This window comes from Patagioenas fasciata, chromosome 10 (genome assembly GCF_037038585.1).
Source record: "Patagioenas fasciata isolate bPatFas1 chromosome 10, bPatFas1.hap1, whole genome shotgun sequence".
In the NCBI taxonomy this organism is placed as follows: Eukaryota; Metazoa; Chordata; class Aves; order Columbiformes; family Columbidae; genus Patagioenas; species Patagioenas fasciata.
In genome coordinates, this window is record NC_092529.1 from 19,751,788 (window position 1) to 19,768,992 (window position 17,205).

The 17,205-nt window shown below is 49.0% G+C and overlaps 1 protein-coding gene across 18 annotated transcripts in view; it reads left to right on the plus strand.

Moving 5' to 3' along the window:
* Positions 1–241: 241 nt before the first annotated feature.
* CADPS (calcium dependent secretion activator) overlaps positions 242–17,205 on the plus strand; it is a 211,152-nt gene continuing 194,188 nt past the window's right edge. For all 18 annotated transcript variants that reach the window (XM_071813271.1, XM_071813272.1, XM_071813276.1 and 15 more), the window contains exon 1: positions 242–704. In XM_071813271.1, the coding sequence (XP_071669372.1) occupies positions 327–704 (378 nt within the window). In that variant the 5' untranslated portion in view covers positions 242–326. The remainder of the gene's footprint in view (positions 705–17,205) is intronic.

The following is a 17,205-nucleotide window of genomic DNA, read 5'->3' on the forward strand; positions in this document are numbered from 1 at the left end:
CGGGGACACCGAGGACTCAATGGCTTCCGTGGGGACACCGAGGACACAGCGCTGCCCACGGCGGCCCCGGGCGGCGGCCCCGCGGGCCCAGCGGACATGCGCGGCGGGGCCGCTCTCTCGAGCTCCGTCTCGCTGTCCTCGCGCCCCGCCGTTCAGCACCGCGGACAGCGCCCGCGCGCGCACGGGGCGGGGCGAGGGCGGGGCGGCGCGGGGGCGCGCGCGGGGGCGGCGGCGCGCGGAGCCCGAGCCCGGCAGAGCCGCGCCGAGCGGAGCCAGCGCGGAGCACAGCCCGCTCGGCCCCGGCCGAGCCCAGCCCGGCCGCCGCGATGCTGGACCCGTCGTCCAGCGAGGAGGAGTCGGAGGAGCTGGTGGAGGAGGGGAGCGGTAAGGAGCCGCTGGCGCCCGCCGCGGCGCGGCTCTCGCCCACCCGCCCCGGCGAGGGCCCGGGCGGTGGCGGCGGTGGTGCCGGCGGTGGCGGCAGCAGCGGGGGGCTGCAGCCGGGCGGGCGCGGCGGTGGCGCGGCGCGGCCCGCCAGCCCCAGCCCCTCGGTGGCCAGCGAGAAGGAGAAGGACGAGCTGGAGCGGCTGCAGCGGGAGGAGGAGGAGAGGAAGAGGAAGCTGCAGCTCTACGTCTTCGTCATGCGCTGCATCGCCTACCCCTTCAATGCCAAGCAGCCCACCGACATGGCCCGCCGGCAGCAGAAGGTACCGCCGCGCCGCCTGCCCTGCCCGGCCCTCCCTGCACGGCCAGGCTGGCCTCCCCTGTCCGCACCCTGCCCCGCCGCTCCCCTGCTCGCAGCCCCATCACCCACCCCCTGCCTGCTCCTGTCCCGCCCCCTGGGAGCAACCTTCCCGCCCCCTGCCCACTCTCCTAGCTGCCCCTCTGCCCCCGCTCAGTTACCCCAGACGTGCTCCCCTAAGCACCCTCCTGCTTGCATCCCTGCCTCTCCCCCTGCTCCCTTGTCTCCATCCCCAGCAACCCCATGCCAGGCTCCCCAAGGGCAATCCCAGCACAAGGGACCTTGGGCCTGCACAGGTGGGGCTTGCTGGCAGCAGCCCCATCCCAGGGCACAGGGAAGCCCCCTTCCCCCTTGCCAGCCCTCCATGCTGCTCCCCACCATGGTCTCCTGCACAGAGCTGGTGCGCTGACATATGGCACTGCTCCTAGTTACGCAACATCAGGATTCAGGAAGTTTGAGGTGTTGGCCATCTCAAGGTTGTCGAAAGAAGAGAAATGGGTTATATTGCTGGAAAACACCAGGTGTGTGCCCTTGCCTCCTGCAAGGGGATTCTGCAACTCCGTGCTCGCTGCAAAGTTTGTTTAGCTGGAAGTGCCGGCACTGACTTGGGGAGTTACCAAGTCTCATTTCAACTTCTTGCAAGTATTTATGTGTGGCGAGCTCCCCAATGCTGTCTTTCTGGCAAAACGTGCCAGCAGAGCTTTGCGATGAAGTCGCTGCCACAGTCCTGACTCTTCCTCCCCAAGTGCGTCACAGCAGCAGGGCCATGTGCTGCTCCAGGCAGGGGCTGGGCAGGAGTGCTTCACCTGGGCTTCCCATCCCGAGGAGCCGTCTTGGAAATCATCTCTTCACCAAGGCACGAGCGCAGGGGGCAGGGCAGAAATCAGGTTTCTCCAGGATGCAGACACTGGTGCCTTTTAGCAAAATGCAACCAACTTTTTCCTTGTGGCAGCCAGAGTTAGGTCCATGGTGGGACATATCTCTCTGGAATGGCTGGTTGATTGTTTTCTCTGTTTTCAGTTGAGTTTCCTAGACTGCAGTTTTAGCCTTGATACTGTTCTGGATTCATAGATGACCTTTACAAATCAGGTAGACTCCTGGATGTATTGATGCAAACGGCATTCAGTTCTGCTACACCACAGGACTATTATTAGTCATTGCAACATACGGAGGTAGGAAAGTGTATCCGTACTGCATGTAGTTTAAAGGCAATATAGGACAATCTGGTGTTGCTGAAAGGTTGAATGATCTGCTTTTGTTTGCTGAGCAAAGTGCATAGTTGAAAATATAGCAAGGTTTAGAGATATATATATATATTTTTTAATTTGCCTATGACCCTTTTCAATAGATTGTGGATTTTCAAAGTTGTTTTGGCTTTTGTTTTCTGTACAACTTCTACGTGTTTGAAAACAATGATGGAATTTAAGTAATTGCTAGCTGTGCAGGAATTAAAACAAACAAACAAGCCCTGGGACTGTTTCGCAAATGAAAGTGAACTGAAATTGAAAAGGAGTTTTTCCAAAGGAGCAGACAGTGTCTTAGCAGTCTGCAGAGGAGTGGCTGGGAAGAAGGGCAATTCATAGTCCATGAAATCCGAATACTTTGCTTTGAAGGGACAGAATGAGGAGAGGGAAAGAGAAGAGGGGATAATAAAGTACAGGTGAAACAAAGAAATGAGGAGTAATGAGAAAAATTATAAACTGGCAGCAATACTTGAGGGAATAGGGAAGTTACACAGGATCTTGTGAGGAGATAATCCATTCTCTGTGAAATAAAGAACATAAGGAAATGTGTTTGGCTTATTTATACAAATAGCTAAAATAGGCGTGTCTCAGGGGTTTACCATTTCCCCTCAAACTTAGCAGTAAGGTGGAACTGGGAAAGCTAAATTTAACTTGACAACACATGCTAAATTAAATTCACTCTTTCTAAGGTGAATTCTTTCTGGGTTTTTGTCTTCTATATATACCTATATTCAGTTGTTGTGCAGGTTCCTGGGAGTAAATCCTTGCCCTTTTTCCTTAGCCAATACTCCTGTTAAAGTAAGTTAAAGGGCTGTCAGAGCCCAGAGTCTGTCACTGGACTCCATGTGCTCCTCTGCTTTCCTCACACATCCCTCTGGGAAACGCCACCCTTCCTTCTCTGGCTCAAGGGCAACCAAAGCGACATGTTCCCTCTTGGGCACCAAGCTTCTGTCGTGGTGGTTCTGTGAGGTCAAAGGATCTCTGAGGAGGCTTTATGTATTGGTGGGCCTTTGGTAACAATGGAAATACCAGATGCTTCAAGACTCAGGGTGAAGCAAATGCATTTTGCTTCTCAGGGGAAAGGTGGGAGAAACCCGGGTTTGGGTCCTGCGCTAGTGGGAGCTGTTGCCTCAGTTTCCCTGTCAGTTGGGTGGAGGGTAAATGGTTTCGTTCTCCATGTGTCAGTTGCCTCTCTACCCTCACAGCCTGTCATTGGCAAGGGAAGGGTCTTATCCTGGGAGAAACGGGAAGCAGAAAACCCCCAAGTACTGTCATTTACAGCCCTGGTGCTGCACAGGGCCAGTGTGCAGGAGATGCATGGGGGGTCCTGAGATGGGCTGTACTGTATGCCGCTCCCACCAAGCCCCTGAAGCCCAGGCTGCTTCATCACCATCTTTGCAATTTTCTCGGAAAAGAAAGCAATTGATTTTGTTGGAGTTGCAGCACTGAAGTTCTTGCCTGCACTGAAAGTCCCTACAGTGCCTCCTCCAAGGGGTGTAATCCTCCCTCCTTGATCCTGCAGCGCTGCTGTATCAGAGCTGGCTGGTACCCTGAGCCCCAGGGGCTGCACGTTACGGTGGTGTGATGCACAGGCACCGCGGGTACCGGTTGTGTAGCAGCATCCCTGTTGTGTAGTGCTTAGGAGCTGGAAAACGCAGTCCGGTGTTTTCCAGCAGTCGTGAACCACCTCGGAATAAAGGGAAGTGTGTACTTAAGATACTGTTGCAACAGAAAGATAATTACATGCAGTTTGATAAATTGTAACATATATGAGAGCTAAGAGAGCAGTGGAAATGTGTGAATGGATGACATAGCTGGGTATATAATGCACATGGGCATGATGGTGGTGTTTGTTTACACTGGTAACAAACTCTGTTTCAATTTTCAAGATGAATTCTAGCAAATGCCACTCAGAGCTGCTACTTTTCTGATCATGACACCCCAGAAATTTCAGCAACAGAGTAAAAATTGGTTTTTAGATTAGTGTGTTCAAGCCTATACCTCTGCTTCAGGTTTATCTTGATGTTTATGTGTTAAGGCTCCACTAGAGTAACTACACATCTGTGATGTCTACTTGTAAGTTATTCTATTTACATCTCACTGGTATTGTTTCCTAAGGAGAAAAAAAAAAAATAAAGACTTAATAGATACCTGCCTGTGCTGCCTTGCTTCCCACTTGGGTTTCTTTTTAAGCTACCACTGAATTCCAGAGACATTTGACAGGCAGAGACTGCTCTACAAGATGCTCATCCCTTAAATACAGATCTTATTTTCAGTATACATTTATCTCCTGCCCCAGGTGGGAGGAGGGTGGCAGTGAGTGGGCAGTGCTTACTAGATGCTGGGGAGTCCGAGCAAGAGACCTCCTGAATGTGTGGCCTGGGAGGAAATGTTCCCACCAGAGCTTACACCTTGCTGGACACGAAAGGCTGTATTCTTGTGACGCTGCTCAGGAGGAAAACAACTTTGACAGCTCTGTTGCTCTCAGAACAATGTGTTTTAGTACCACAGATGGCACTTAGCTTGGTAATTGCTTGCCCAGGATGTATTTAGTCTTTTCTCTGGCTCATGCTGACTTGTTGGAAGTAGAGTTGAGAAGACCAGCCATGCTCTGTGCCTCTCCCCACTTGACCCCGACTGCCTTAAGCCTTTGGGAGGAGAGCTCGACCTGGGGAAATCGCGCAATGTGTATGTCTCTGAAGCGATGCATACCAAGCACCCTCAGATGTGGGTTATACTTCTTGCTAAATACCTCCAAAGCACGGCAGCCAAAAGGCACAGCACAACTCAGGAATCAGCGTTTGCTCATCCAAAATAGCATAAACTGAGCGATCTTCTCCACATTATCACCAGCCCCTTGAAAACCCTCACTGGGAAAAGAGCAGCAGGAGGAACTCTTTAGGAGATAAAACATGGTGAGCACATTAGGTCAGTCATCACCACAGCTGTGGTTGCCGTCACCTGTTTTCTTCCCCACAGAACAAGTGAACAGACCGGTGGCACATGGGAGAGTAAATCAGTTCCCAGCAGGATAAATGTGGGATGAAAAAAAGTTCCAGCTTAGTTACAGATTACTGGAGCTGCTCCTGGGAGAAATGGCTTGTGATCTGGGTCCTTGTGTAAGCCTGTGGGATGACGTCGGGTGCATTAGCAAAATTCTCAGGCGTATTCAGCAAAGTGCCTAAGCTTGTGCTTTGCCGAATGGTGATTGATTTAAGCATGATGCTTGATGCCGAACAGGTGTGAGGGATCAGAAACACTGTTAAATTGGTTACGATGCATCTTAAAATATTGAATTTCTGCCATTTTGGCATGCAGGCAGATGCTACAACAGCTAGGAACGTAGTAAAGCTTGTGCAGCCTTCCAAATAATCACATATTTCTTCCCTATCATTGGCTGGGTTGTTGCTTTCATGCCATATTTACAAAAGTTATTTCTTAAAACCACCAACATGTTGGTCTTCTGGGACAGCCCATGACTCAGGTAACACTGGGATTGTTTTAGCATCTTTCTGCTGGAGCAACTATGATTTTTATGGTCAGATTCTGCTTTGTTGGCCCCAGAAAACCCTTGGAGGTGTGTTTTTCTCAGCACAGGAGAAGAAAGGTACGGATGATGCTCTGCTGCTTTTTGTGTCTGTTCCTCAATTGCTCTCTAGTGCCACTTAAGAAGGAGATGCAAGGTCCAGGCAGGTCTCAAGCATGAGCCGGGCCCCATGCACAGCTCTCTAGTTGCAGCAAAGCTTGCAACTATACCCCTTGCATGCTATAGCTTGCATGCTATGCCCCTAAAAACCTGGCCACCACTGCCAACAGATGAGATCTGTGCATGTGGTTGGGCTCTCAGCTTAGTCTGTCCCCAGGCCAGCTCTGGGCTAATTCTGAAGAGAAACCTGCCCACATTTCTTTGCTGCCTGGAGACCATTGCCGTGGGGAAGAAGGTCTGGCACATCTGAGAGGTGATGTTCCATAGCAGTGTGGAATGTAGGATGTGATTGTTGTGCTCAGAGTGTCTGGAATCCACAGAAAATGGTTATTTTCAGTTAAAACACTTATTTATTTTGCCAGTGCCTTATCTTAATTTAATTCTAGCAGATATTAAATATTTGTCATACTTTGGCTGTTGATATACTTGCAGCATATTGGATTGGGAAGCAGGTAATTATATAGGCTGTGAGCTTGGTCTTTGGCTTTTGTAAAACTAGCAGTTTCTGATCCGCAGCCTGACGATTCATTTATTATGGATGGCACCTCTCGGGCCAGAGACGTTGTGAATGAAGAGTGGGGAAAACCCATCAGATCATTTAGCTTCAACCCCTGCTAAAGCCCAGCATTTCCAAAAGGTATTATTTATGGCCTTGCTTTGCATAGTCTAGACGCTCTCCCCAAAGCACTTTGCCTTTTGCACAACTTGTAATTCCTTCTGCTGAATGATGAGTCACTTGTTCTCCATTCACCTAACTGAGAAACAGACAGAAAGGCATTTCCCTATGTCATTTTTTGTTAGCTAGAGGAGTATTTAATTTGTTTTCAGTGTGGTTTAGTAGGAGCCCAGCCATCACAACACTGGTACTAGCAGTGTATGTGTACAAACCCCTTACAGCTACTGCCAATGCTTTAGTTCAGGTGGGTACAAGACAAACAACCAATTTCTACTTAATTATGTGAATACCAATCAATATAGTATAAACAATAAAGCTGTTGCTTGGTTGGTGTCAATGTGAATTCAACCAGTGGCTTCAGCAGCTCCAGGGTCTCATAAACAAAGTGATCTCTAGGAACTGTGTATATTTTAGTGTGTCTTTTAAAACTAATTAAAACAGTAGGGTTCCTTTAAAAAAGGAGTTTAGATGACCTTTCCTGGTCCTCTCAATTTCTCACCCAGGAGGATGGTTGGCTCCTCAGAGGTGGGCATATGTCTTGCCTTCCTGGAAACGGCATGGTGAGGTGCAAGGGAAGGTGTCACCTTGTTCCCCAGCTCCTGGAGAGCCTGGTGCAGGCACTGGAAGACAAGCAGAGCTTGCCTCCTTAACTTGCCCACTCCACACAGCAAGTGGGTCAGAATTGGACCACCCTTCTTGCAGGGCATGCTCTGGGGACCAGGGTCTAGTGATGTCTTCATGAGGATGGAAGGGGGCAGATGCAAGAGGTGGCAGGTTCTTGGGGACTTTCCCTGTGTCATTACCCTGTAGATACTGAAAAAAAAAAACCATGGAACATCATAACCTGGTACTTGCTTTGGAAGAAGTTATTTATGGGTACAGGACACTTGAAGTGCTTTGTCTGGGTTTTCTTCTGGATTGGGTGGGCATCATTCTTAAAACCAGGCATAAGTGGAGTTGCTGAGTGTTGGATGTGAACATGTGCAATTGGTGTTTGAAAAGGTGCTTTCAGTGATAATGTTTGGTATTGTTTGTGATTCAGGATGATAAAGTCAGATGTTTTCTAGAATTTAAACACCTGAGTCAAAATGTTATGCAAATGTTTATTCGTCTTGGGGTAAGTGATGCTGTGTTTGTAGCTGTCATAGCTCCAAACCTGTCTGTCTCACAGTCAGGTTGGGAACCTGGACTTCTAGTACTGTGAAGTATATCCTCATTCCATGTATCATGCTATGTATATATATATCTATATATATATCTCACCCTTGTGAAGGGACATTAGTACAGGCTGCCTCCAGGCTGGAGAGGTTAGAAAACTGCACTGACACACAACTCAGTGATTTCACCCACGTGCTTCATGACAGTTGTGTGACCAAAAACGTTTAAACACTGAGCACCTGCCCGTACCCAAATGTCAGTGTTCGATGAAGAAACTTAATGAAATCTAGATTTAGTCATGTTTTTCCTAGGCCAAAGTGGGTGGCTTTTTAATGATGGTGCTGCGACATTTATATCTGGGGACTGGAAGTGTGGTGTGCAGATCTTGAAGGAATCCCGTTGACTTTGGCCTCATGCTGCAACACATTTGTACCAGTACCCTGGCAAACAGGGCTGCCTGGTAATGGTCCAGCAGTGGCTTTTCATGATTTCATGTGCTGAATCAGGGTGATGTTCACCAAAGGGCAGGGTACTCTTTGTCTTCAGAATATGATGAGACAATCTTCACATCTAGCTTTGTTTGTAGACCCCCTGTTTCCATCTTCTCCTCCCTTTTTGGGAGGGATTTTGATCCACACCTGATGATGTAGGAACAAGTGCTGGCTAGAGACTGGATCTGGCCCTGTACAAGTATGGAGCAGTGACCCCATCCCTGCAAGCCTGTCATCTACTGCTTGTCTTCAGCCTGGGGAAGGATCATGATGGGGGAAAAACTCAATAAACATTTTTACAGTTGAAAAGAAGCACTTGTTTTGGATGTTGTCATTGCCTAACCTACTTCTGCAGGAGAAAGAAGCCCTGTATCCAGCTCAGCCACTACTGTTATGTACAGAAGCTCAGCTCAGTCTCTTAGAGTGGAGCTCAGAGGTGGTGGTTTTGCTCCCAATTGCCTGTCTGGCAGAGGAGAAGAAGGTAATAGGGAGGAAAGGCTGATTTCCAGGCTCACACCTTGAGGAACTACTGATAGAAGAGGCTATTTTTTAAGAAATGTCGTAATGGAGAAGATAGCACTTGGAGTCTGCAGATCCTGTAAGTTTGTGGTAACCACGGATGTTTATTAGTTGCAATGCGTGTTTTCAATCAATGAGCTGTGCGGGGCTCACCAGCTCCTGTAGGAAGCAATTCTCCCTTCCCTGAGGAATTTATGGTGTGACCAGTACAGATGATGCTAAGTCAGTGTTGCCCTGAAATATCCAGGAAAAATCCTGAACCACAACACACAACCTTGCCCACCTCCATATCTTGGGGAGTAGCCCCCTGCTTTTCTTGTTGCTGCTCAGAGAGGGGTAGCAATTTGCCTCTTTTGGGAAGGATGTGAGTGTGGATGAATGAGGATCGTTTTGGAGCCTGGGGGTCACAGCTGACTGGGGGCAGGAGGGGACAGTCTGGCTGTACTCTCTGCCTGGCTGGCGGCACCATGGTGAGATAAAGGGACTTGGGTTTGATATTTGACTGTCAGAGGAAACATGAACCAATGCTCCTCAATACAGCACCGTGCTCACTGAAGTGAGATGCAATGTTAACACAGAGACAGATTTTGGGTCAAAACCTTATTTTTCCATCCTGTATAAGGAATGCATTTTTCTGTAAGTACCCTCACTGTCCCTTCTACCACTTGTCTCATTTCCAATAGGACTGGTGCTACTCTTGGAAACAAACTCTTATCCCAAGAAGAGATTCAGGGGAGCCCTGTCCAGCCAGTTGGCCAATTAAAGCAAAATACTGCAAAGGCATTTTGAGAGGAGGTTTCTGTGCTTGTTCTGGCTGATTTTTGCAGGTGGCTGGTGCAGGTGGCTGTGGAAGAGAGAAGATCTTCCATAAGCAACGGGCCAGATGTAGCCCATGTGCCATTCAGTGCTCCCCTTGGATGGCCGTGTCTGATGGATGGGGGCTGGGAAGGAGAGGGAGTTCAGACGTTATGTTTTAGGCACAAAAAATGTCAGATGATTTGGAAGAAACTAAGTGAAGCTGTTCAGAAGTTCCATTGGGACTGCTGTTGATGCTGACGGGGCTAGTTTTTGCATGAGTGGGATGTCACTTTGCCTGGTGTGCCCTGGGGAGGGTCAGCTGCTCTCACACCTCAGCAGCAGAGGATTTGGGCAGCTGGGAGGTGATGCATACATCGCACAACATCAAGCAGAATTCAAATTTCATCTAAGATGCCAAATATCCTTTCCTGGTTCAGCAAGAGAGCACAAATGCTTTACATACTGCACACACTGGGTTTGCTTTTATTGCCTACACCCCTAGATTTCCCCCTTCCTCTCAGCAGGCTGCTCCCACTCTTCTCGCCACCAGAGACGACAGACTCATTGTTGCCTCGGAAGGAAGCTAATGGGGTGACGCAGCAGGAGCCAGCTGCTTTGCTACCTGCATGGTGACAATGCAAGGATGAAGGAAGGACACAGCCAGCACTTCTTCAGCCATGGGCAAGGCTGTGTGACCTGCCAGCGGTGCATGCTGCAAAAAACTGCATTTTGCCTCCCACCCCTGGCATCACAGACCACCCTCTGCCAGCGGGACCTCCAGGCAGAAGCCATCTGCTGTTGTTATCTGGGGACGTGCAGCTGCCTGAGTTGCACGGGGTGTTTTTTTGGTGCATAGCCAAGAGCTAGCTGGAGTTAGGACTGCAGAGACTTTGTGTGTGCTCAGTCATTTGCGAGGGCAGAGCAGCTCCCGAGCGTGAATCGATGCTGATGCTCTGCGGTGGGAAGGAGCGGGGAGCTGGGAAGGGCACCAGGCCTGGCCAAGGGAGTTTGGAGCTGGGAATTGATGGCTTTTCTCCTTCTCTTTTTCAGACCTTTCGTGCTTCAGTCTGCAAATTTTCCCCCTCCAGAAGGGTATCTGTGTGGGAGCTGGGGCAGGGAGGAGGGATTGCTCGTAGTGTGGCTGTGTTTTCCTTTTCTACCTCCCCTTAGCTCTGCAGCAAGCACAGCCTGGGGCTGTGCAGGGATGGTGGAGAATAATACTTTTCTAGCCTCTAGCTCTCTCCAGAGAGAACTGATGTCCTCAAAAAATTCAAGTTGATTGTGCAGTGGTAGCTTATGTTGACCAGGGATCTACCCAGTGTGATTTCTGCTTATTGGTGGTTTCCCTGGACTTCAGTAGTGCCTTCTACTCTTAAAGATGTTGGTCATGATGCTATAAAGAACCTGCCCCTACCTTCTGCTGCAGTCTTGTGCATTTTATCTGCTCTGAGGGTTCCTTCTTCTGCAGGACCTCTCTTGGCACGTTCTCCCATGACCTGAGCTGTGTGCCTGGCTGGGAGAGAGTGTCGGGACAATTGGTGCATTTACTCCAGCCTATCTGGCCGGGGGAGGGAAGGATGGGCAGGAAGCATGCTCAAGTGGGTTTGGCATTTGAATTTCACTTTTAAACCTCTCTTTTTGCTTGCTATTAAATGCTGTTACAGGTGCATGTGTACACACACTCGTGAAAGAATTGTGAGCTGAGCAGGGCAGGATCTCCGGGTGCTGGAGAGCAGCATGTCTGGGGACTCTCTCCATAAGTAGTGGCAACCTCTGAACTGCCGGGATCCCAGTGCCATACATGTTGCTGTCTGACGTAAAATGGACGTTTATTTCTAAGGCTATTTCATGTCTCTGCTGCTGAACTTTTGTTTGGAGTTCATTAAGCTCATATCTCTGAAGCCTCTGTTGTAAAGCTTGTGCTTGGTGAATACTTCATGCCGAAGGATCTGTGTGATTGAAAGAAATTCCTCCTCTAATCTCATTTCTCTGTAAACTCTCTCTCAGCTTCTGTCTCACACCAGAATATTCTTGTCGGCACAGAAGTCACCCCAAAAGTGAACCAGATCCTGCTGAGTGGGACAGTCTTCTCACCACTTATTTATAGTGCATGCAATTACCCTCCATGCATCTCAGAGCTCTAATTGCCTTTTTATTGCTGTTTAGCAGTGTGTTAAAGGTTTTTGAATGCTCACGCCTTGTTTTCTCATTAGCTCTATTTATTCCTCCTTTGGCTCCCTTCCTTAACCTCATCAAATTTAGCATCTTCTCCTTGCCTTCGGGGCCTCGGGCTGCTCTGCCACTTCTTACTTCTTCTCCCATGTCCTTTCTCATGTTGCTGCTTCAGATGCCAGATGCTCTGTATTTCCCATTCTTGCTCTGATGTGTTGTCGGGGCCCATCTCCTGGAATGGGCTCTGCAATGCCCTGCCAGTGGTCCCTGTGCTGGGCAGGGTGGCTCAGACAAGACACCTTGGTGTCTTGTAAGACAGCTGCCTTGCATTGGGCAGGGCTGGTTAGTGTGATGAGGCTTCCTGGGCAGTTAAGGGCCATGTTCCTGGAATGGATAGCAACGATTAAGATCCTGGAAAAGAGCTGATACTCGGGACTAGGAGTTTTTAAACGAGACAGGAGGCAGGCAGTGTGGCTTGAGGTGCCCTGTATGGATTTATTTTGCCAGGGTGGCCCAGGAGCTGGCCCCCTCCCTGGGCTGTGTCTGTACCAGGCAGCAGGAGCCACAGCGGTCAATCCAGACACAAATCCTGTGCCTCTTCAGAGCCTTGTGGCTTGCTGGGGGATGTGGCGCAGACACGGCCTTGCTGGAACGTGTGGTCCTGGTGGGGCTGGATTGCTGGTGCAAAAAGCAGCCATGTTTTTCTAGGAGCCTAGAGCTTTGTAATGTCTCAGTGCAGCTGTGGTGGCATTGCCAGTGGCCTCCACCTGGCACAGCCCCTCTCGAAAGCCACAGTGTGTTGGGCTGGGGGCACGTACAACTGGTATCTTGGGATGTTTTTTTTCATGTGTATCCTGTATCTGTTTTCACTGATCTGCTGCTCTCTCTGATGGCCATGACAACATGGGCTTTGTGCTTGTGCAGCACCTGGCACCCTGGGTAGATAGCTGGGAGCAAACAGTTGCCTGGGTTTGTCTCATATAGCCTCTGAGTGCAAAGTCCTTTTCAATGTTATTTGCTTTATGTTTTAGCCTTGTTGTGTGGCATTTCCATAGCTTGAATTAATTTAATTATTCCCTGAGGTACTTGCTTGCTCACAGTTGTCCGGGACATCATTGCCCTCCTCTTGTGCATTGAGGAGCCCACACAACTCTGAATCATCAGTAAATGTAATCATGGTGCTTGATGTTTGTTCTTCCAAGTTCATGATATATGCAATAAATGAAACTGGTCATAATACCAATCTGTGCCTCCCCTTTCCACACCTGTTATGTTCCCAAAAGCTTCCGAGCTGCATATGGCCCCACCACTCAATCTTAACAGCATTCATATTGACCAGAGACATTAATATTTTATGTAAAATTGGATCAACAGCTTTCTTACCCTATAGGTAACTTACGTCTAGAGTTTGCCCCCAGCAGCCTTAGTGCATCTGCTAAGTGTGGTGTTGACTCGATGAGAACTTGGTGATCAGGTTGAGTTCAGCAGCATCCCTGCCCACATCCCTGCCCACATCCCTGCCCGCATCCTGTGTTGGCCTGTGACCCAGAGGTACTTGCACTGTGGGCTGTGCAGTGCTGCCCCAGGCTGGCATCCTCACTGGTGTGCTCCACCTGAGTACAGGGGTTCATTAGTCAAAGAGCAAATTACTGAACTGACACAGGGACCAGAACTCTCTGGTCTGGGAGGGGGTTTGCTCTTTCAGGTTCCTTGTGCTCCTGGGCAAAAACAGAGACAGAGCTTGGCAGTTTGGATGCTGGCTGGGGGCTTGGGTTTGTGCTGGATTATAGGCTCAGCTCATTGCTCACTCCTTCACAAGCTCACACAATTCTCCAACTCTTTCTCATGCTGCCATCAATGAAAAGGTGATGAAAATATTTCTCTTTCTTCCATAGAGCTCTGGAAGACAGTGAGGTTTTATGAGATGCCAAGTTAATTGCTCAGCACTGGGTCTGCAGGTCCCCAGGAGCGTGAGGACCAGGCTCGGTGAAGGCGGCCGTGCTGTAGCTCAGACACACGCCGACACTGAGCATCCATGGGCTGCCACTTCTGCACTTGCTGTGTCCTCCGAGCAGCCTCTGCAGCTGCTCCCTCTTATAATAAGATAGTTAATAGTCTTGCATAATTCATACTTACAAGCTGTACGCGCTTGATGATAAAAGGAGCCAATTTTTAATTTACACACGTGGGGTTTCATATAGATCTTAGCAACTATGCACAATAACTGTGCACCCTCTCCTCCTCTCTGTTTGCATTGGGGAAGGTGGGCAGCAGGCTGTCCGATGTTTCCATGCACAGGGGAGGGCACACCTGGCCCACAGCTCGCTCTTCTGTCCCCTCCAGAGCTTGTCACAAGTGCTGCCCTCCTTGAGGAGGGTGCAGCAGGGAGAATTGCATCATAATACAGAAGCAGGACAGGAAAATCTTCAGCCTTGTTTCTCCACTTTTCTCTTTCCTTTTAATGCTCTCTAAAACTGTAACTGCTGTAGGAAAGGAAGGCAGCCTGCCAAGCCTGGGTTTGCGTTGCTGGGAGGTGGTGAGGCTCTGCTGCAGGTGGGTGCTCTCTGGATGCAGATGCATGTGCTCCGGCTGCTCTTGCCCAGGGCACTCGGTGCGGACTGAGTCCAAGGCTTCCAGATGTTTGTCCCATGGTGATGGCTAAGGCTTGCAGGGCCAAACAAAATGAACTTATGAGAGATGGGCATTTAGACTCAGGGAACAGCTCAGCTGCTCTCCATTTAAACCCATATGAGCAGGAGAAGAGTAAGAGCCCCAATTCTTTGCTATCAGCCAAATGCACAGGAGTCAGTGACCAGCAAGAAGCAGATGGTTTGCTGTTGCTGTGCCCTTCCTTTTGATTGCTGCAGGTCTGGGAGGGAGGTACAGCTACTCTAGCAGTGTGGCAAATCGTCTCCATTTATCTTGCAGTGTTATGCCTCGATGACGTCAGATGGTCTCTTTACATTGCATATATGTTCAGACTAAGCAAATCACAGTGTTCTTTTCCATGAAAATCTAATGATGAAAGATGACACTATAAGTGATTTTTTTTTCTTTTAACCAATTGTTTCATTTGCTTTATAAACATCACACTAATGGTAATCATCTTTCCTTGCTGTGGCTCAGGAGAACAGATGTGCCTTTTGAATTTATTTTTTTTTTCACCTAGGCAGAATCTTTTTTTCTTTTTTTAACAGCTCTAATTACTTACTTTGCAATGCTGTGACCTATATTCAAGGTGAAACTTGTGATAAATGTTTGCTTTGGGGAGAGAGGCACAACCATGTTTTTGAGAAGATTAAGGCCTGTCAGGCAGCAACTCTCATTTCAATTAGATGTCAAAATGCAAATCATCCAGGCTTAAGACTATGTCAAGGTGAGAGCAGAAAGGACTTTAATCCATTCTGAGATTAAGTTGAAATTGTTGTGCACTTTAATTGTTCTTGGTCAGTTATGCTGGCTAGGAATGGTGTGAGGGTAAGTCAAAGTTGTGGAGGAAAACCCTTCAATGATGTTTCTGCCATGCGTTAGAAGGCTTGCTGGCTGCTTGTAGTACTTGCTCATTCAAAGGACTGTCATCCCTCAAATGACAGAAAAATGACTCTGATGGTTGCAGCTGTAATGACAGCTCCCCTGATTTTAATAGCTAAATTATTATTTATTCATTTTTGCATTGGTTGTTAGCAGGTAAGAGGTGTGTGAGCAGTGCTGCAGTGTGCTCAATGCAGGGGCGCAGACTGCACTTTTGGCTTAGCATCCCTGTGTCACATCTGGGGAACATGTGAGGACACAGTCCGCACACACACACACTTGCTTTGCCCTGGGGAGCCCCAGCTGCCAGGGGTGCGGTGGGGGGTGCCTGGGGTTTGCATCGTGAGGCTGCAGGGTGGCTGCAGAGGGTGTCCCCAGCTTGAAGTGTTCCTGTCTGCCTGGTGATGCTGCAGTTTGGACTAGAAAAACACCTGGAGGTTTTAAGGCTGGGGTTACTGAGGGGCATCCTTCAGGGTTTGTCTAGATTGCCTCTCAGTGCTTTTGGTTAAATCAACTTCTTTCATGGGTTGGGAAGGACACCTTAAAAAACAGGCACATTCTTAAAGCAATAAAAGTATCCAGCAGAGGCAATACAGGTGCTATGGCTGGACCTCCTCTGGATGACCGTCCCTGCTCCCTGTCCTGGCCAAGAGCCACCACCAAGGTCCCTCTGGAAAGGCAGGATAAACCCTGGGCAGGGCAGTGATGCTGAGCGGGACCACGGCCAAAGGCTGCTGAGCATCAGCATCACTAAATATCAGGACTGGTTTTTTTTCCCATGACACTGGTGCCTTTGGGAGAGACGGCGCCTGAAGCAGAGAGCACAGATTGCTAAAGCAGAAAGGAGCACATCAGCCCAAGGACTTTGGGGACAGGAGGGTGGAATTGCTCACACAGACACTTAGGGCAGCTCAGGTAGGTGCTTGGGGAGCTTTTCTTCCCTTTGTTGGCCTTGAAAGTGCGAATGAAAGATCTGAGGTGGTGGGAAGGCTATGAAATATTTTCCTATCCTCTACTTGAAGATAAGTTACAGTTTTAGAAAATATTAGGTAAATGAAAGATAAATGTTTCTACTTTTCAGTCTTCTTTTCATATATCTGCTTCTCAGCAAACATTAATGAAAAAAATGAGGGTGAGGACCAGCAAAAAGCGACTTGGCCCTGTTGAAACCGTGCATACAAGGTCGTAGCTGTTTATGTAGCAAATCTCACAGGACTTGAAAAATGTCCTTGCTGTCATCTCGTGCAGTTTATCAGGGGTGTGTATGGAGTCACAGCACTACTTTGCGCCAGAGATGGCAATCATACGCTCTGGCTGTACATCATACCTCTTTTTGTACCCAGCTTGGATGACTACGGTTTGTAGATAAAAGGCTTGTAAGTTCAATGAAAAAATAGCAAAAATGTGAATTACTCAGCTATTTTCACAGCTAAACAATTATGGTTGCTTGTAGACTTTGCACCAGAAAAACTGCTGTAGACAGAGAAGCTCTACAACGTCTGTGTTGTTGGGAGCTGGACATTGCTTGAAGGGCATTCACAGGCACCCCATGTCACCCCCTTTTTGAGGGAGCCAAGCAGCCGATGGGTCCCCCGTGGCTGGCAGGTCCCCCCGGCCCCGCTGGGCAGGGTCTGTGTTTGCAAGGCAGAGCTGGGCATGACGCTGGGGAGCTGCTGGGAGTCAGGGATCGAGCCAAGGTGGGAAGGGCTGCAAACTGGGAGGCAGAGGCAAAGAACAACCTTCTGCATCACGCGGGCTGCTGCTGAATCACTGTTTACGCTGTTTCTGTACCTGCTGACTCGATGCATGGAAATAGGGTACCTCTATTTTTAGTTCTTACCTTGTGCATTCATGCACACAGATGCTGAAATTAGGCTTTTTGTGATGGGAGCAGTTTCTTGCCTACACGGGGAAAGTGTTTCAGAGTTGTGGCACAGTAACAATTCCTGATTTCTTCCCTTGCTAACATCATCTGCACAAGGAGAGAGTGGGGGACAGCTGCTTTCTCATTGTAGTAGTATGGAAATATGGGATGGAGCCGAGCACCTTTGAGCTGCCTCTGCCTTCGGCGCAGTCCAGCCGCAATCCTGCCCTGCTGTCTTCCTGGGACCGGAATTGCAGCTGCCAAAGTTTGTTCCATACCCTGCTGGCTGCCGTCACTCTTTCCTTTA